Below are 19,932 nucleotides of genomic sequence, written 5' to 3'. Positions count from 1 at the left end.
TTTGGGGCATTTCTGTGTAGTTAACAGAGGATTTCACCACAAACCCAGCGAGGACTGGGCAGGCTCAGTGCTGGATGCAGTTTGATCTGTCAGCTGAGCAGATCTCAGGTTGCTTTTGACAAGATCAGGTATTGAGTGTTTGCTTTTGTTTGGGAGCAAACCCTGAGTTTCAAACCTTGAAATGCAGCTTTTCAAGGGCAGCTTTCCCAGGGAGTCTGAGGAAAGTTGAATTTTTGACCAAAATTTGTGTTTTGTGCTGTTCCTGTATCTCTGAAAGAAGGAGAAGGTACCCTATCATAAACCCAAACCAGTGAATTACTGTGTTTAGAAAATCCTTTTGTGAAATGATTATTTGTGCAGATTTATTTTGGAGAGAAGGTAAAATAAAAGGAAATAATTTAGGAGAGGAAATGCTTCCTCAGCCTCTCCTAATTATACTTTTAACCAGATGTGGGCTAATGTCACTTCAGTAAAGGGAGCCTAACAGAATTTGTGTCATAAAATTAAACCAGCAAAATTAGTTCACCCCATTGCAGGTTGCTTCAAAGATCCCCAAGCTGAGGCAGGTGCCAAGCCCTTTGGAAGTTATTGGGAAATTTGCACAGGCAGAAAGCACAAGGCTGATCTCTGCTTGGTGGAAAAATGAGTGGGGGAAATGAAGTTGGCTTTGGAATGAGTGATTTGTTGGAGGCTCAATAGGTCACTGTTAAATCTGAAAGGTTGCCACTTTTCAGCACCTCACTTCAATTTCACTTCCACTTTGATTTTTGATAATTTTTCCAGAGGTTGCTTCCTTACAGGATCTGAGATCCAGCTCTGCCAAAGGGATTTCCCAGGTGTAATTCATGTACATTATTCATGTACATTATTCATGTATTGGAGTGAAGGGCTCAGATCTGACACCTCCTGATGCTTCCCCACCCCAGCAGTGTCACCCCTTTTAATCATCCCAAAGCAAAGCATTAATGACTAAAACCATTTTTATTGTACTGTACAGCGAAGACATGCAGGTTGAACATCACACAGGATGAATACATCACAACTTTATAAAAGCTTTTTAAGCTCCTTAGCAGTGCTCAGTGAATGATTATAAAGGACTTATTGCCTCCCTCCCTTCCTCCCCCTTTTCCTTAAGGTATAGCAGAGGTATTTCCTTTACAAAAGGCACCAATTATCCCTCAAATGAGAGCAGCACAAAGCAAATTGTCCCCAGAGCTCTCTGTGATCATCACAACTCTCTGTAAGAAGGACACCAAAAACAGCAGAGGAGCTTCAGCAGAATCAGCCTTTCTTAATGACATCTTTCACTCAAAAGGGAAAGGCTCAATCCCCTCTTTATGATACAAAATACATTCTCCAAAGGGCTCCTTCTTGGAGGAAGGTCAATACATTATCAGGAGACAATGGAGCACTTGAACTGTGACCCAGGCAGTCAGCAGAAAGATTTCCACTGACAGCCCAGTGATGGAAACCAAAGGTCACCTGCTCTCTAAATCACCACAGAACTTGGTCCTGCCTTTGGCCAGGAGCCACCAATAAAAGCAACAAATTTGCTGCAAGATACACCCAAAATCCTTCACTATGAAGGGAAACCACCCAGCGACCCTCATTTCTGCTGACAGAAAAAAATAAAACCACAATAACCACCCCCTCCTCCCACCTTTGGAAAGCAACGTTTCCTACTTCGAAGAGGAACTAACAAACCACAGGTCCCTCTGGTTTTTTTTTTTTTTGGAGCAAAAACGTGGGAATAAAGTTCAGCATCTCTACCAGGGTCTCCAGATGGTGGGAGCAGCAGGCAGGCTCTTCTGGGCAGGCTGTTTTCTGGGGGGCACACAGGGAGACAGGGGGGAGCCACGCAGAGCTGCAGGGTGGGAGGCATCTGCAGCCAGCTGGGCCTTGCAGAAGTGCTTGATCAGCTGCACCTGGGTCTCCTTCTTGGGCTCGTAGTAGGACAGAAAGTGCATGGCCTCCTTGAGGCACCGCAGGTAGCCGCTGTTAAAGTCCTGCTCTGGGCTCTTGTGCATGAAACCTGAGAGAGAAAGAAAAAAGCAAATGCTGGGGGTTAAAATCATGACCAAAAACATGACCAAATCATCACCAAAACATGGGGCACGACCCAACACCCTTCATCACCCAGTGACCCTGGCATCAGTGGCATTCCTGAGCCTGGCATGTGCTGGGCACAGCCACACTTTTGGGGGAAGGTGGGGAAGGGAGGGAAACCCTGCTGGAGCTCAAATCAACAATTTGTGCAGTGACTTTCATGTGCCTGGGGTGCTCCATCCCCTGCCTGGCTGGATCTGCTAGAGAGCAGCCCCAGGTGAGCAATACCTGCCCTGCTCTCACCTTTTTGGTCCTGCAGCTGGCTCTGCTGCTTCAGGTAGCTGACAGCCACTTCCAGGATGTCGGCTTTCTCCAGCTTGGAGTTGGGCTGGTGCCTCTGGAACTCCTTCTCCAGGAGCAGCTTCAGCTGCTCGATGCTGCTGTTAATGCGGTCCCGGCGCATCTTCTCCACCACCGGCTTCCTCAGCTGCAAAAAGCAAAGGGAGAGAGCCCTGTGATTAAAGGATCCTCTCCCTGACCCTCCCTTGGCTTCCTCAGCTGTGGGAGAGGGAGCAGATCTTCAGAGATTTGGTGAGATCTGACCCAGTTTCCCCTCTGATGCTCTGGTATCTTCAACGATGCGTGTTTTTGGCAGGAGAGCTGTGTGATGCTGCCTGCCCATTTCCCACTCGTTTTAATTTATTAAAATCTATACAATCCTCCTTATGTCTCTTTAACATATTTGCTCTCCCCCAGACCTCTTCTCCCACGTTATATTTATTTTCTACGAGCAGGCCAGCCCTTCCAATCCCCTCTGGGGCTCTACTTACTTTATTCTTTTCCTTTGGCAGCAGCTTCTCCTCCATGTGGATCATGAGAGCATTGCTGGGAGCCATTGCGAGCGCTCAGCCCTGGGCACAGACCCCAGGCAGCTGCTGTGTGCCGAGTGTGATGAGATGCTCTGGCAGCTCCCAAATCCCTCTATTTATACCCGGGGAGCCGGGGCAGATACGTGAGTGTGGGGATGGCCGGTGTTTCCCACAGCCCCGCAGCCAATCCAGCCCCGCACAGGGACAATAGGGGAAGCATCCATTAGTGCATGGTACATTGATTGCCAATGCCCCCGGGGAGAATAACCTTCTGCCCACGCCGCTGGTGGAGCGTGGGGCTGGGAAAGGACCGAGCCTCCAGCTGGTTGGGCTGGCATCGGTGGCATTCCCGAGCCTGGCATGTGCCTGGCACGGTGGAGCAGGCACGCTTTTGGAGAAGGTGGGAAAGGGAGGGAAACCCTGCTGGAGTGTAAATCAACAGCCCCAGGGACATCTCTGCCCTTCCCAGAGCTTGGAGGAGCTCTGTGTGTGTGTGTGTGTTGAGTTTGTGTGTGTGTCTGTGTGTTGGGTTTGTGAGATTCCCCAAGATGAGGTGAGAGATGAGAATCTGGCTCCATGTTCTCAGAAGGCTGATTTATTATTCTATTCTATTCTATTCTATTCTATTCTATTCTATTCTATTCTATTCTATTCTATTCTATTCTATTCTATTCTATTCTATTCCATTCCATTCCATTTCTATTTCTATTTCTATTCTCTTCCTATCCTATCCTATCCTATCCTATCCTATCCTATCCTATCCTATCCTATCCTATCCTATCCTATCCTATCCTATCCTATCCTATCCTATCCTATCCTATCCTATCCCTCTACTAAAACTGTACTAAGAAAGAGAAAGCTTTAACAAGAATGAATAATAAAAACTCGTGACTCACTCCTCAGTCTGACACACCTGGACCGTGATTGATCATTAATTAAAAACAATTCACATCTTTGGACAAACAATCTCCAGACCACATTCCAGAGCAGCAAAGCAGCAAAGGAGCTGATGCTTCTCATTTTGCCAGGAGGAGAAACCCTGGCTAAGGGGATTTTTCAGAAAATATCCCGGTGACAGTGGAGTGTGGAGCTGGGGAAGCAACCATATATTTTGTGATAAAGGCGAGATAAAGAACGAAGCTTTGAGGGCGTTGGAGGTCAGTTCTGATTTTGTGTTGTGAGTAAAAAGGAGGGTTATAACATAAAAGCAGAGTAAATATAATATAAAAGCAGAGTAAAATATCTGCTGGGGTACAGCCCTTGAGACAGCACCAAAATAACCCAAAAGCTACCTGGGGAAAGCTGTGCTGCATCCTGCCATGCGTGCCCCAGGCAGAGGTGTGCTCCTCCCCTGAGCATCTGGGCATGGCAAGGGAGGAGGGAAATGTGCAGTGAGCTAAGAAAACCTAAGAATTCCTTGCTTGGAAATGCTGCAGTGGAGCCCTGGGGGTAAGGGGCAGTTGACGGGAAGGAGGGAGGTGTCTCTGCTGCGGGACTCATTGTGGCAGCCTGAATGGACCCAGCTCTTTGTGGAGGGCAGATGTTGTCCTCGCAGCCCTTTATTCCCTGCCTTGTGGGAAAGCCGGGAGACAAGACATCTCATGAGCACTTTGAAGCAGTCAAGGGATTACGGTACAAAATAAGACACAGCTCAGAGACCAAGCCCCGGCTTCTGCCAGCTTTAATGAGGTGTTGCCTGTTTTCCTGTGCGCTCTGCTGGCCTTTTCCCAGGAGCTGCTATCCCGGGTTATCCCTTTCCGTGCTGGCACACAGGTAGGCACGGACCAAGCTGGTTGAAGACACTTGAGTGTCAAAAACCATCTTTTCCCCCGCTCCTGAGAAGCCCTGACCTTTATTGCTGCATTAGCACTGATAGCCAGATGGCCTTTTGGGAGTTGGATTCCTTCCCTTTAAATCATTCAGGCTCAAGCACCGTCACTAATGCCGGGAGGAGTCGCAAGGCACACTTCCATTGTCCCGGCCAGAAATGTTATCAATGGGGGAAGAGTCTGGGAAAGGCAGAGAAACCCAAACCCACACAGCCTGCTGCTAATAACCCCTTTGTGGGGCTGTGCTGCTGCTGGGGCACCACGAACTCTGTGGCTTTTTCACCCAGCAAGGCTGAAACGGGCACGTTTCACCACCCAAGGGGGAAAGGGTGACAAGGGCAGGGACAGAGGTTCATGCAGGGGTGGCTCATGCAGGAATGCTGAGCTGCAGCTCAGGCTGTCCTGAGGCTCTGATTTGTTGTATTCCGCCTCAATTTGCCCTTTTGGGAAATGGGAGAGTGGTGCTGAGCTCTTCCAAAAAACCCTTTGGGAGATGGGAGCTGATCTGTGCCCGTGGCAAGAGGCAGGGATGGGGCTCATGTGGCCCTTGTGCTTTTCTGGCATCACCTGGGAGCACCTCAGGATGTCACAGACATCTTTTATGGAAAACCCTTTCCTTAGGATTTTTTCTCCTGAGAAGCCAAGAGGCCTCAGAAACAAAATGTAAATAACAATTATCTGCTGCTGTGGAATGCAACAGGTGCATCTGTGATTGGTTTCATGTGGTTTTTTCTAATTAATGGCCAATCACAGCCCAGCTGTCCAGACTGTCTCAGCCAGTCACAAACATTTGTTATCATTCCTTTTCTATTCTTAGCTAACCTTCTGATGAAATCCTTTCTTCTATTCTTTTAGTATAGTTTTAATATAATATATATCACAAAATAATAAACCTTCTGAAACATGGAACCAGATCCTCGTCTCTTCCCTCATCCCGAGACCCCTGCAAACACCACCACACCAGGGAGCAGAGTGGAGGAGCAGCAGAGCTGGGGGTGCTGAGAGATCCTCTTCTCTTGGTCTGTTGGAAAGCTTTTATAGCCAGGGAAATGGAGGGAGGTGAGGATGGAGCCAGCTCTGATCTAAATTTAATGGGAAATGTGCTGGTGGCAGCAGTAACTCTGCTAGAGTCCCAGGCAGACACAATTGGGGGAGAAATCTTTGGATTATTTTTGGATTATCTTTGTATGATATTCAAAATGATGAACCCTGGTGAGCTGCTGGGTCTGTGTGTCACAGCTGGGTGATCTGATCTAATGGTGAAGGTTCACAGAATTCAGCACCACAAATCCTTGCAGTGTTGGCACATCCCTTCATCACCCTCCTGTTCTCACAACTTCCTTCCTGGAGGTTCTTGGCCAAGGAATTACCTGTTTGAGGTGACCACTAATTATCTCTGACAGCTCTTAATTGAGGATTCTGCTTCCTTTGGTATCTCAGGTGAAATTCCCTTCTCCCAGCCCTAACCCTGTCCTTAACCCCAACCCCAGCCCTAATCCTACCTATCAAGCTCTGCTCAGGGTCTTCAGTGACACGAAAAACAGAAAATAATATAAAAATTGTTTGGCTGGAAGGAAATATATAAAGAAATAACCATGAAAAACTTGTTATTCAGGACTGGCCTCTGTTCCCACAGGGAACTCTGCATGTGAACCAGTTGAGGGAAACCTGCCTCTTCCAGGGGAAAAGGTTATGTTGTTATTAGAACTGTTGTATGAAATATTCCATTAAATGTCATTAACGTGGCATTATCTTGCCTCCTTGAGACACCAGAACCCACTCAAAAAGGGATCTTAATACTGTAAAGTCCATTCTTCACAGATTTAACCTTTTTAAATTAGTTTTTCTTTGGATCCAGAATGTTTAATATACTGCCTTTCCCAGGTGCACAAGTGAAGGAAAGTGGACTTTGATCATTAAGAAAAAACATGTAAGACAACTTGATCTGCATTTTTAGGGTTGTTAGAGGCAAAAGCAATTTTCTATAGCTGCTTGTGTGGTGACCCCCAAGCAGCCACATAGTCCTTCTACAGTGAGCATCACAAATAATTAAAAATTAAGGAGAATTTATTATTTTTCTGCCCAGCTGAAATTCCCACAAGTCACCTCTCGGCACATTCAAGAGTGCACAAGAGGGATTTATTATTTCCTGGTATATTGACTCTGAAAGGTCTGGGGATTACAGCTGCTTTGCACATGAATGGCTGGAGTGTGTTGTACAAAAGGCATGGTCTGTGGGATAATGGGCTTGGATGTGGGAAAGAGCTGACCCTGGGGGAGAGCAGGCTGGTGCCTGATGGCAGGAATCAATTATGGCTCAAAGGAACACATTGCCCTGGGAGCAGGCTTGGCGGGAGCCACCACGGGCTGCGTTTGTCACCCTGCTCCTTCCAATCCTGGAGAAAACAGCCTTGGGATGGATTCTGTCCTTCTGCTCCTTCCTGGGGCTCAGGGCTGAGTTTGTCACCCTCCTCCTTCCAAACCTGGAAAAATGGATTCTGTCCTTCTGTTCCTTCCTGAGGCTCAGGGCTGATTTACTGAGGAGTTTGGGAATGTTCTTGTCCCCCCATCTCTGGGATGGGGCTCAGGGATCTCCTGTCACCCTGATATTTTTTTTAGGTTTTCTAAGCCTTCTCATGTTTACATTCCTCTAATGAACTTTCAGGCTTGGCAGGAGCCACCATGGGCTGTGTTCATCACCCTCCTCCTTCCAAACCTGGAGAAAACAACCTTGGGATGGATTCTGTCCTTCTGCTCCTTCCTGGGACTCAGTGCTGCGTTACTGAGGAGTTTGGGAATGTTCCTTTTCCCCATCTCTGGGATGGGGCTCAGGGATGTCACGCTGATTTTTTCGTTTTTCTGAGCCTTCTGAGGTTTGCATTCTTATGACAAACTTTCAGGCTCGGTGAGAGCCACCACGGGCTGTGTTCATCATTCTCCTCCTTCCAAACCTGGAAAACACAACCTTGGGATGGATTCTGTCCTTCTGCTCCTTCCTGCCTCTCAGTGCTGCGTTACCGAGGAGTTTGGGAACGTTCCTGTTCCCCATCTCTGGGATGGGGCTCAGGGATCTCCTGATTTTTTGAGATGGGATGTGTGTCTGGGGAAAGTGTCCCAGGGCTCCTGTGGGGTCCTGCCCTGCCAGCAGCCTTCAGCAGCAGCATCCTAAAGGCTTTTTACAGGGCTAACATCTGGCAGAGATTCTGGGGCAAGGCTGTTGTTGGTGCCCTGTTTCAGACATCCACATCTGTGGTGGTCCCAGGATGAGGGAAGAGATGAGGAGCTGACTCCATGTTTCAGAAGGCTGATTTATTATTTTATGAGATCTATTATATGAAAAGAAAATTATCTATTAGAACTATACTAAAAGAATAGAAGAAAGGATTCCATCAGAAGGCTAGTAAGGGATAGAAAGGAATGATAATAAAATCTTGTGACTGACCAGAGAGTCTGAGCCAGTCGGACTGTGATTGGCCATTAATTAAAAACAACCACATAAAACCAATCAAAACTGCACCTGTTGCATCCCACAGCAGCAGATAATTATTGTTTACATTTAATTTCTGAGGCCTCTCAGCTTCTCAGGAGAAAAATCCTAGCAAAAGGATTTTTCAGAAAATACGTCCGTGACATTTTTGCCTCTCTCAGCTGGCAGCAGAATGAAGAGAGGGTGTCTGATCAAAGCAAGAAAGGTTTTCAGGAAGTGGAAAATCTGCTCCTGAGCCAGGCAAAGGACTGGCAGAGGGGCACACACAGGAGCTGCCAGGCCATGGGCAGGGTTGGGTTGGCTCTTATTTCCATCCACAGGGCAAAGCATATTGTCAGATTTCCCTCAAGAGAGAAAATTCAGAAATTCCCTCAGGAGTCCATTCAGGGCACACTTCATCCCTTCCCTGAGGAGCTCCAATCCCAGGATAACCACCCCTGCTGGAAGCAGCTGAGCAGAATTCCGTGGTGCTGACAGACAGACAGACAGACAGACAGACTTGCCCAGGCACTAAGCACAGCTGCAGGGGTATGAATAAGCAAATGAAAACTTGGTTTACTTTCTGGAGAGACTGAGTTATTTTCTGTTGAGCACAACAATAAGTATTTCCTGATTGGGGATTTATCTTCCTTTCCAGCTGTTTCATGGGCTTAGAAAAATCATACTAAATAACATTTTCAAAGCCCACTGCTGCACTTGAGGGCAAAGGAGAACTTTGGTATCTGCTTATCTGGGTGGTGCATGGCTGTGAGTGTGGTCCAGCCTGGAAATCCAATTCCTCCCACAAGCAAGGGAGCTGGTCCCATTCAGAAATGCCAAAGCTAATTAAAACAAAAGTTGGTGCTGAGCATTTTTGCAAACCAGATGTCTCAAACAACCTCTTGGCCATAGAAGCCCGTGACCTGCAGGCTGTTTGAAATCTTGAAATCTTGGTTTTTCTCCTCTCAGCCTCATTTTCCCTCCTTTGTAACACCACTGTGCTAATAATACATCCTCACCCACGGAGGAGGTCGCTGAGAATTCATTAGCTGGTATTTGTAAAGCACTCTGAAAAAATGCAAAGCCCAGTGCATTATTCCTACTCTTCTGGATGCTTTCCATGTTATTAAAATCAGGATTTCAGAAAGGCTTATCTGGGATCAAAACAGCATCCCAAACTTGAAAGGGAGCACGACTGTTAAACCATCAAGTGTCGCCTCCCCTTCCAGCCAGATGTTAAGCCCCAAAGAACTGAAGTGGCACAAGGAATTACTTTCCCAAGTTCCCCCAGCTGGGCTGACAGGCCCTGATCAATGGTTTTCTCCACGGTGAGGGCTATGCAGATGGTCTGCCCAGAGCAAGGTTTCTGTGCGGCACAAAGGGAAGTCAAACACCATTTCTAATTCAGCTTGTAGCATGGCACACTTCCTTTATGCCGAGCCTGAATGGCCTGAATGGGAGAGCAGTGTGGGAAACTGGAGGGAACTCCACACTCACCAGGGCTTGTGGGGGCTCTGAGACACCCCTGTCCCCAAACCACATCTGCCTGTGACAGCCAGGGGGGGAAAGGAGTGACAGATCGAAAAATCAGATTATAAAACCTGCACGGAGGGAAAGCAAGCCACGAGGAAAAAGGGAAAAATAATAAAAAAAAAAAAAATAAAAAGGGAAGGAAGCTGTGAAGGCAGAGAGAAATTGCAGCAGCTAAGCAGCAGGACAGGGAAGGGCAGGGAAGAAATGTAGGGAAGGGTTAGGAGGAAAAGCAGGGAGGAAATGACAGGGAAAGGAGCTGCAGGGCAGAATCTTGCTCATCCACCAAAGCCAATTATTCCACTGGAGGTGGCATGGGTGGGTCAGATTGCTCTGAGAATTCTGAGGCACATCCCCTGTCTGCCTCTTTAACCCCCCAATCTGTTTAAAACATCCCAGGAAATGCAGCAACTCCTGTGGAGCATGAGGGTATTGAGAGAGTTTTGTATGGCCCATGTGGAGCTATGGGAGCTGAGAAAACTTAGCCAAGTTTTATACCAGGTGGAGAAAAGAAATGAGGGACAACAGATCTGATTCTTGTTTTGGTATTTGGAAGGAAAAAATTCAAATTTTGATACATTCTGGGGTAGGTGTGGAGGTAATTTGTATTTACAAATTTACAGAGAGCAGGAAATTGCTCTAGAGGTAGGAAGTCTGCAGAGCAAATTTGGAGTCCAAATTCTCTGTTGGCCTCAGTGTGGATCTCAGTAAGGCCTTTGGGACTAAACCTATTTTATTTTCCACCTCAGGATGCTCTGCAGGACTCAGCACTGGCTAAACATCCCAATTTTGCTGTTTTTCCTGTTCCCAGCTCATCTCTGCCCCTGCTCCCCTTTCTGAATGACCTACTAACACACAGCTGGGGAAGTTTGCTGGGGAAGTTTGGCTGCTCCTGCTCTGGAGTTTCCCACACCTTCCTTAACCACATTGCCTCCTGTCACAAAGGAAGTGTGCCCCACTACAAACCACATTAGCAACGGTGCTTGGCTCTGCTTTGTGTTCAGTGGGAAACCCCTGCTCCCAAAAGGCCATCTGGGCAGCACGGGCTGCCAGGGCAGCAGTGGGAGCATCTCTGCAGATCTGGGAAAGCAGCAGCATCCTCAGGGCTGTCCAAAGGGCTAACATCTGGCAGGGATTCTGGGGCAAGGATGTTGTTGGTGCCCTGTTTCAAACATCCAGATCTGTGGTGTTTGTGGGGTCCCCAGCATGAGGTGAGAGATGAGAGTCTGACTCCATGCTCTCAGAAGGCTGATTTATTTTTATTTTATTTTATTTTATTTTATTTTATTTTATTTTATTTTATTTTATTTTATTTTATTTTATTTTATTTTATTTTATTTATAATATAATTATATTAAAGAGTGCTATACTATACTAAAAATATGTATACTATATATATATACTCTACTAAACTTATATGTACTAAATATATAGTATATATAGTATTTATACTATATATACTATATATTTATATAAATATATTTAATTTTATATTAAATATATATTTATTAAATATAATTAATTTATACATATAAATATATATAATATATATTTATATTATATATACACTATACATATATAGTATATATAGTATGTACAGTATATATATAGTAGTATATATATAGTATATATAGTATATATATATACTATGTATATACTATATATAGTAACTATTTACTATATGTTGTATATATATATACTATATATAGTAACTATTTACTATATGTTGTATATATATATACTATATATATACACACTATACAATACTATATATATATACTAAATATATACTATACTAAAACTATACTAAAGAAAGAGAAAATTAATTTTTTTATTTAATTTTTTTTAACTGGGCATGTGGACTTTGTGTTCAGCTTCCTCTGGGTCAGTTTGGATGCTGGTGGAGAGGAAATTCTGAGCATTGAGCCAATGCACAACCACTCCCACGAGCAAGGAGGGTGAGGTTGACATGGCCGTTCCCATGGAATTAATGTAGTTTTTATCTGGGTGCTGAGTGGAGAATCAGAGGAAAGCAGCAATAAGGAAACAGAAATTGTCTCTAATAAAACAGGACTGGCACTTTCCTTCTTCCTGTGCTCAATTAACGAGCTGGAGAAACAACTCCCAGTTCTGGAGTTTCTGTTTCAGGGAATCTCTTGCACAGAGGGCGAGATTGGTTTCAGAGGTGGCATTACACGGGCTCAGAGATAATCCACAGGCTTTGAGGAGAACATGTGAAACGGTGTCACAAAAGCTTTCCCACAAGTTGACATAAAAGACCCTGAGCTCAACAGCTGCTGCTCTGTGCTGGGAGAGGGGAGCCCATTCAGGGCAGCACAATGGGGATGGAAAAGCAGAGCCTGGAAGAGGCCACTGGAGCCTTACCTGGTGCACCACTAATGAGCTGCAGAGGGAGGGAGAAATGTCCCTGTGCTCTCTGGGGGTGTGTGCTCACATTAATGTGGCCGCACGCGCGTTAATGTAAAGGTGAGCACACCTACAGATGTATTAATGCGAATACAAGTGGTATAATAAATAATAAACTGGTGTTTACTTACTGCAGTAAGAGCTCCACAAACATAAACCCTGACATTACCTATTGGATAAATTGCTGGCAGATTTAACCAAGTTTTCCAGCAGGAATCCCTGGCTGTGTTTTTATCAGCTCTCCCAGCCGCAGGCACCTCCTGAGCACAAACACAGCAACTGGCCCCGGGGAGAATAATGAGGAATCAGGAATTTGATTTCTAACACGTTTATGAGATATAAATCTCTTCTGCACCCAGTTTTCCTTTGTTTATAGACTAAATGAAAATAATTAGAGTGAAATGTGATTTGGGGGGGAAGCAAGTGATACAGAACTGATTCTGAAACAATCCCAAGACCCTTCTCCACAAGTATTTGTCTTGCAGGTATTTGGAAACAGAAATATAAAGTGCTTATGAGAGTTTTCTAAATGGCTGCATAAGGTTCTGAGGGAAGGGAATGTTAGGAAAATTAATCCACAAACATCAGAGGTTTATGTCCAAAAAGGAAACAGAGGAGTCCCTTTGACTTTATTCCAATAAAGGGAGAGGCCATGGGGCATCTCCTGGGGTGTCTCCAATTTTTGGAAGATGCAGCCTCCTTTTTATCCCAGTTTCCCAGCCACATTTCCCTTCTCTCTTTCCACATTGGCTGAGGCACTTGAGAGGTTCAGACTTCCTGATACACCTGATCCCAAAGATTTCCCTTTAATGTATAGCCCTCCCTTTTAATTTTTAATTTTTATGGAATTTAGGGGTTTTCCCCATTGTTTCCCTTTATTGGAATACCATAAAATGACCCCTCTGTCTCCTTTATGGACATAAACCTCTGGTGTTTGTGGATTAATTTTCCTAACAGCTATCACCCAAAACTATATTTAACACATTACTTAAGAAAATGAATACAACATAACTTCCTAACATAACACATATAATATTCATTTTAATATTTGTGAAAAACCAATCATAAAATACACATTTTCCACAATATTCACGTTAATGTTTGCGAAAAGCTAATCATAAAATACACATTTTTTGCATAACTTAAAACTGTATTTAACACACTACTTAAGAAAATTGATATAACATAACTTTCTAACGTAACACATATAATATTCATTTTAATATTTGCAAAAAGCCAATAATAAAATACGCATTTTTTGCATAACTTAAAACTGTATTTAACACACTACTTAAGAAAATTAATATAACATAACTTTCTAACACAACACATATAATATTCATTTTAATATTTGCGAAAAGCCAATAATAAAATACGCAATTTTGACAATATTCACTTTGATATTTGCATAAAGCCAATCAAAAAATACACATTTTTTCCCCAATATTCACTTTGATATTTGCGAAAAGCCAATCATAAAATACGCATTTTTCACAACATTCACTTTAATATTTGCGAAAAGCCAATCATAAAATAGGCATTTTTCACAACATTCACTTTAATATTTGTGAAAACCCAATCATAAAGTACACATTTTTCCACAATATTTACTTTATTACTTGCAAAAATCCAATTATAAAATATACATTTCTGACAACATTCACTTTAATATTTGCAAAAATCCAATTATAAAATACGCATTTTCCACAATATTCACTTTAATATTAGCAAAGAGCCAACCATCAAATACGCATTTTTTTTCACAATATTCACTTTAATATTTGCAAAAAGCCAATCACAAAATAGGCATTTTTCACAGTATTCACTTTATTATTTGCCAAAACCCAATCACAAAATGCACATTTTCCAGAGGCAGGAGCTGCTGGCGTGTGCCTGGCGCGCCTGGGCGCGCTCCTGGAGCATCAATCCCGCCATGGGCAGCTGACCTTCCTCCTCCTCCTCCTCCTCCTCCTCCTCCTCCTCCTCCTCCTCCTCCTCCCTCCTGTGACCCCCGTGCTGCCCCTGGGATGCCATGGATCCTTGGCATTACTCAGCAGCCCTTCCCATCCCCTGATACGCGCAGAACCGCGCCCGTGGCTTTTCGGGGAGCGCGCACTCCCCACCTGCTCATCTGGGAGAAGGAGGTCATTATCCCCCGGCCATTCAGTGCCACTGGAGCATGCAAGAATAGCTGCTTGTCCCCTTTGTGCTGCCCCGTGGCGGGGATTGGCTCTGGAGTGTGGGAAACGCCGCCGAGCCGCAGACCCACACGCTCAGCGCGTATAAATATCGGCCACAGGCAGCCCCCAGCAGCACGTTCCTCCTGGATCCCACTCCAAATCCTCTCTCTGCTCAGGACAGATGGCTCCCAGCGCTCTTTTCCTGGAGTCTGACAACATGCTGACGCCAAAGGAGAAAAATAAAGTAAGTGCAAGCACAGCAGAGCAGTTTGCACTGGGCGAGACCTTGCCTGGTTCTGCTGAGGAGCATTGGGCAGCAAACAGCCCTGGGGAGGGCCAGGGAGAGGATCCTTTAATCACAGGGCTCTTTTCCTCTGCTTTTTGCACCTGAGGAATCCAATGGAGGGTCAGGGAGAGGATCCTTTAATCACAGGGCTCTCTCCCTTTGCTTTTTGCAGCTGAGGAAGCCGGTGGTGGAGAAGATGCGCCGGGACCGCATTAACAGCAGCATCGAGCAGCTGAAGCTGCTCCTGGAGAAGGAGTTCCAGAGGCACCAGCCCAACTCCAAGCTGGAGAAAGCCGACATCCTGGAGATGACTGTCAGCTACCTGAAGCAGCAGAGCCAGCTGCAGATGAAGAGTAAGTGTTGGGTTTTCTTTCAGTCCCCATTTTACCACAATTCTGTGACTGTTGTATGAATCTCGAGCCATGGACAACTGTTCTAAACTATTCTTTCTTCCCTTCTCCCTCCTTTCTTCCCTTCTCCAGCTGCAGGATCCTTCCATAAAAGCTCCCAGTTTGACTTCAGGGAGGGCTACTCCAGGTGTTTGCAAGAAGCTTTCTATTTCCTCTCTCTTCACAAAGTCCGAACTGAAACTCAGACCAAACTTTTAAGCCACTTCCAGAAGAGCCAGGCAGCTGCTCCAGAGGTCTCCTTCTGCCCTGGGAATGCCAGTGCCCTGAAACAAGTGTCTCCAAAGGACAGCAGCCCTCTCTGGAGGCCCTGGTAGTCAGAGGAATCCTCGCTGTGCCAGTCCAGAGGAAGGATCTGACTGCATCTGATAGTCCAGCTGTGATCCTCTCTCCTGTAGGGAATTTTATTTCCCCCCCTTTGTTTTATTTATGTGTGAGAGAATGCCATGCTTTTGGCTTTTTTTGGGATGCTCTGGCAAAAGCTGAGGTGTTCTGTTTAGTGTTGAAGCTGTGTAGGCACTGGTGCAGTGCTGCCCAGGCAGGGGCAATGTCTTCAGAATGAAGGAGGGTGTTTGTAAATGTTACATTTGTGATGGACAGGAATTGCTGTAGGAGATTTTCTCTACTATTCCCAGTAAGAGCCATCAGCTTTGCTCTGGCTTGACTGACAACTCTGGTTGGCCCAGTCACTCTGGAGGATAAATTTATTTCCACTTGGTTAAAGTATTTCCCTCTGTTTGCTCATCAGTTGTGCAGCACCAAAAACAGGTTTGGAGTTTTGGTTTGGATTTCTCCCCCATGGCCCTTTCATAGTCCTGTACATACAGTGTGAGGGATGACCAGGAGTTAGGAAGTTATGTGGAATATTTCTACTATTTGATGCTTTTTTCAATTTAGAAAAAGAGTATGTTATTGCTTTATGTTAAAGAGAAGTAGTAGGTAACAGGCTTGATTTGTCAATGTTATACATTCTGGGTGTAAGCTATGCTTTTTTTAGCATTTTCATTATAATAATGATTTTTATCTGTATTGAGTGGTCGAATTCCTGGTGGATGATGTTTCTCCCAGTGCTGGGACTGCCCTATGGCTCACCTGCATACTGTGTATGCATCTCTGTGTGTGTAGAGAGCAATAAAATGCATTTGTGTGCAACTCCTGTGTGGGTCTCTCCATCTGAAGGATGTGCAGGTGCCTGCACCCCTGGGTAAAGTTGTCATTCTGAAGAAATGGGTTTTTTTGTAAAGCTCAAAGAACTCCCATTCATGTTTACTCTGCATATTCTTGAGAATCCCACAGATTCCTGCAGAATCCTACTGATCATTCCCTCAGTCCTGTCCCAAATCCCTCACCTGAGCAGCAATGTCCTCCTACACCTGCCCAGAACCTGACTCCTATTTCCACACCATTTGTTCACAAACTCAGCCCACTAAGCTGAGTTTTGAGGGGTGGGTTTGTGCCAGATTTAGTGGGGTTTCTACCAAGATTTAAGGGGTTGGTTTTTACCAGGGTTTGCGGGCTTGGTTTGCCAGGTTTTGAGGGGTGAGTTTGTGCCAGGTTTAGTGGGGTTTGTACCAGGATTTGAGGGGCTTCTATCAGGATTTAAGGGGTTGGTTTTTACCAGGATTTGAGGGCTGGGTTGGCCAGGTTTTGAGGGGTGGGTTTGTGTCAGGTTTAGTCAGGTTTGTACCAGGGTTTAAGGGGCAGGTTTTCACCAGGTTTTGAGGGATGGTTTTTGCCAGGTTTAGTGGGACTTGTACCAGGATTTGAGGGGTTGGTTTGCCAGGTTTTGAGGGGTGGACCTGTGCCAGGTTTAGAGGGGTTTGTACCAGGATTTGAGGGATTTGTACCAGGATTTAAGGGCTTGGTTTTCTAGACTTTGAGGGATGAGTTTGGGCCAGGTTTTGAGGGGCTTCTATCAGGATTTGAGGGCTTGGTTTGCCAGGTTTAGAGGGGTGAGTTTATGCCAGGTTTAGTGGGGTTTTTACCAGGATTTGAGGGGTTGGTTTGCCAGGTTTTGAGGGGTGGACCTGTGTCAGGTTTAGAGGGGTTTTTACCAGGATTTGAGGGCTTGGTTTGCCAGGTTTTGAGGGGTGAGTTCATGCCAGGTTTAGAGGGGTTTTTACCCTGATTTAAGGGCTTGGTTTGCCAGGTTTTGAGGGCAATTTAATTTTCCTAAGTCGTTTGTACCATGCTTAGAGCGGTTGGCTTGCTGGGATTCCAGATATTTGTCAGGTTTTGAGGGGGTTGCCACAATTTAAGGGGTTTGTCAGGTTTTGAAGGTTTTGCCATGATTTAAGGGGTTTGTCAGGCTTTGAGGGGTTTTCTCCCATCACACCTGAGGAGAAGAGCACTTCCCCAGCTCCACCTCTGCCAGCAATCATGGAAATTCTCGTCTCTGTGGTTCTGCAGGCTGGTGCAGCTGCCCTCACAAATATCTGGCAAAGAAGGAAAAGTTATGTGCCCCATAAATATGAAGAACATCACTGTAAAGGGGTAGCTTTGTAATAATATCCTGAATAATGGTCTTATTTCTCCAGCTGAAAATTCCCCTCCCTGCTTGTTGGTGGGGCTGTTTCCTTTCCTTTGCAGCAGTGCAGGAGTCAGAAGTGTCTCTCTTTTTTGGGTAATACATTCAAATCTGCTTTGAGAGTGACCCAACAGTGATTCTTGCTCTTAAGAGAGCAGTAGAATCCTGGCTGTTGGAGTGGAAAGAGCAGGATTTGCTGATAAAAGCTGATAAAAGCTGACTCTTCATACTCTGTGTTTCCTTTTGACATGGTTTTGGTGTTAATGAGGAGAAAGGAGATCAAACAACTTCTCCTGTGCAGGAACTTGGTGCCTACCCGAAAGAAACCAGGCCTGAATTGGACATGGTTTGAACTGTGACACACAATGGGGATGGTTAAAATACCCAAACACAACCCCTTTTTTTTTCTTATTTTTTTTTTTTTCCCTCCTAAATCATCATGAAGAGAAAGGCAGCTTGAAAATGAAAAGGAGGGTTTGCAAAGGAGTTCATGAAACAGCCCAGTGGCATCTTGTGAAGCATCAAAGTGGCAATAGCTGAGTGATCAAGGCATGGGAGTGTCACAGGGGCTGGAAATTCTTCCTTTTCACATCCCCTTCAGGAGCACTGGGCTGTGTGGAATGCCTGGATTTTTCTTCTTTTCCCCATGGACAGTTGACACTTGGTATGCATTAATTATTCCACTTGTTGCTTGTTGATGGGAAAAACTGGCTTTTTTTTTTTTTTTTTTTCCATTTTAAACATTCTGCATAATACACAATGCAGTTTCCAAATGGATTTTTGTACAGATTTTTTCAGTTTTTAGGAGAAAAGAAAGGAATTGTACACAGCAATTCCATGTAAAACAAATTAAAAAAAAAATAATCCATTGTGCCAAGCAAACCATGTAGCTTTTAGTAAAGAAAGTTAACATCCTCTGTGTCCACTGTGTCTAAAAATAAAGTTTTTACTGAAGAAAACACATTCTCTTTATGGAGAGAATGCAAATTCTTACTGAAGAAATTTCCTGGTACCTGCAGAAGGGAAAACTCTGAGTTATGTGGCTGTTGGCTTTACCTCAAGGAAAAGGATTATTCTGAATGTTTTTAAGGAAGAATTTGGTGAGGATAGAAAGGCTTTGGGTATCTGAATTGTCTGTAAAATGAGATGTGGAAGAATCTGGAGAGGCACAGAAGAAAGCCCTGAGTGGATGTGCTGGGACATCTGGGAGGTGACATCCACATGACCATGAGGAGTGGAAAAAATGGGAAATATTGGCTTTTTTTCTCAAGGAAAATATGATAGACAACCTCTTAATTTTTTCTAATTTTTTTTTTTTTTTTAATTTTACTGTGTTAGTTTTTTCAGCAGAATTAGTTCTGGGTGGTTTTTCAGAGTAAGGTGTTTCAGACACTCTGGTTTATAGGAATGCCTGTGCAAAATCCCAGCTGCTGTAGGGATATCTGCACAGCCGGGGACTGAGGTGCAGCATCCACCAGGATCAGCAATCCACCAACTAAAAATGAATTATTTTGCAGGATTTGATGTCAGCACCAGCTGTGGTTCGATGGAGCTGAAAGCTGCTCCTGTTGGATGTGAATTTTGGTCTTTTAGGAGCTGGAGCAGGATTTGTCACCAGGTGGCAGCATGGGAGAGGGAAAAGCTTCATTTCCTTCTGGGAAACATCAGGATCTTCTTTTCCTCAGCATCTAATAAAGCTTCTTCTCGCTGTCCACGATTTAAAGTGCAGCAAAACACCTCTGGGTGCACAACTTCCCATAGGGCTGAAGCATTTTGTGATTGTGGGGAGGTAACACAGTGGTTGGCAGGGATTCAGGGCCATTTCTCTCATCTCCAGTTTGTGTGTGGGCACAGCTGGACTGCTGTGACATCTTGGATAGAATAAACTGCATTTTGTATGCAATAAACTGCGTTTTGTATACAATAAAATGCATTTTGAAGAGCTGCCTGGAGTCCCACATCTCTCATTCAGGCTCTTTCAGGATGGGATAAACTTACATGAAAAAATAGAGGAACTTCCATGTGCTGTATGTGCAAGTGTTGATTCACTTGGAATTAACCCTTCCAGGCATATTTTAGTTATCCTTTAACAGTTGCATGTGCCAGAACCTTTAATAGCCCATCTCCAGTCACACAGGCAGTTACTCCCTTGCTGTCAAATGATTCCTATGCTAAAAAGAAAAGCATTTGCTGGAATAATATTGAAAACTCACTAATAAATGCTGGAGGTTTAAGGTATTCTCATTATAGCAGGATGCTTACCAAGGAAAGCCCCCCATTTGGAAATCCTTGCTGAATTCACCACCATGATTTTTTTTCCTTTTAAATTTTATTAAAAATTAATACACGTTACATTTTCAAGTGT

At 44.6% G+C, this 19,932-nt stretch overlaps 2 protein-coding genes across 2 annotated transcripts; one reads left to right on the top strand and one right to left on the bottom strand.

Moving 5' to 3' along the window:
* Positions 1-962: 962 nt before the first annotated feature.
* On the bottom strand, positions 963-2,984 carry LOC131567299 (transcription factor HES-5-like). The gene is made up of 3 exons (XM_058818872.1): positions 2,877-2,984; positions 2,350-2,533; positions 963-2,032 (listed from the first exon to the last, which is right to left on the bottom strand). The coding sequence occupies exons 1-3, from the start codon at positions 2,940-2,942 to the stop codon at positions 1,767-1,769; spliced, it is 516 nt and encodes a 171-aa protein (XP_058674855.1). The 5' UTR covers positions 2,943-2,984; the 3' UTR covers positions 963-1,766.
* Positions 2,985-14,528: 11,544 nt separating this feature from the next.
* LOC131567313 (transcription factor HES-5-like) lies at positions 14,529-15,357 on the top strand. The gene is made up of 3 exons (XM_058818888.1): positions 14,529-14,591; positions 14,806-14,986; positions 15,116-15,357. The coding sequence occupies exons 1-3, from the start codon at positions 14,529-14,531 to the stop codon at positions 15,355-15,357; spliced, it is 486 nt and encodes a 161-aa protein (XP_058674871.1).
* The last annotated feature ends 4,575 nt before the right edge of the window (positions 15,358-19,932 follow it).

This window comes from Ammospiza caudacuta, chromosome 22 (assembly GCF_027887145.1).
Source record: "Ammospiza caudacuta isolate bAmmCau1 chromosome 22, bAmmCau1.pri, whole genome shotgun sequence".
NCBI lineage: Eukaryota > Metazoa > Chordata > Aves > Passeriformes > Passerellidae > Ammospiza > Ammospiza caudacuta.
This window is presented reverse-complemented; position numbering and strand designations above follow the sequence as displayed.

What these genes read in the sequence shown, in the direction of transcription:
- LOC131567299 (XM_058818872.1), bottom strand. Translation starts at nt 2,942, where the DNA reads ATGGCTCCCAGCAATGCTCTCATGATCCACATGGAGGAGAAGCTGCTG. An exon ending in TGCCAAAGGAAAAGAATAAA is followed by an intron (nt 2,534 to 2,876) that starts GTAAGTAGAGCC and finishes TGCTTTTTGCAG; the next exon opens with CTGAGGAAGCCGGTGGTGGA. An exon ending in CCAGCTGCAGGACCAAAAAG is followed by an intron (nt 2,033 to 2,349) that starts GTGAGAGCAGGG and finishes TTTCTCTCTCAG; the next exon opens with GTTTCATGCACAAGAGCCCA.
- LOC131567313 (XM_058818888.1), top strand. Translation starts at nt 14,529, where the DNA reads ATGGCTCCCAGCGCTCTTTTCCTGGAGTCTGACAACATGCTGACGCCA. An exon ending in CGCCAAAGGAGAAAAATAAA is followed by an intron (nt 14,592 to 14,805) that starts GTAAGTGCAAGC and finishes TGCTTTTTGCAG; the next exon opens with CTGAGGAAGCCGGTGGTGGA. An exon ending in GAGCCAGCTGCAGATGAAGA is followed by an intron (nt 14,987 to 15,115) that starts GTAAGTGTTGGG and finishes TCCCTTCTCCAG; the next exon opens with CTGCAGGATCCTTCCATAAA.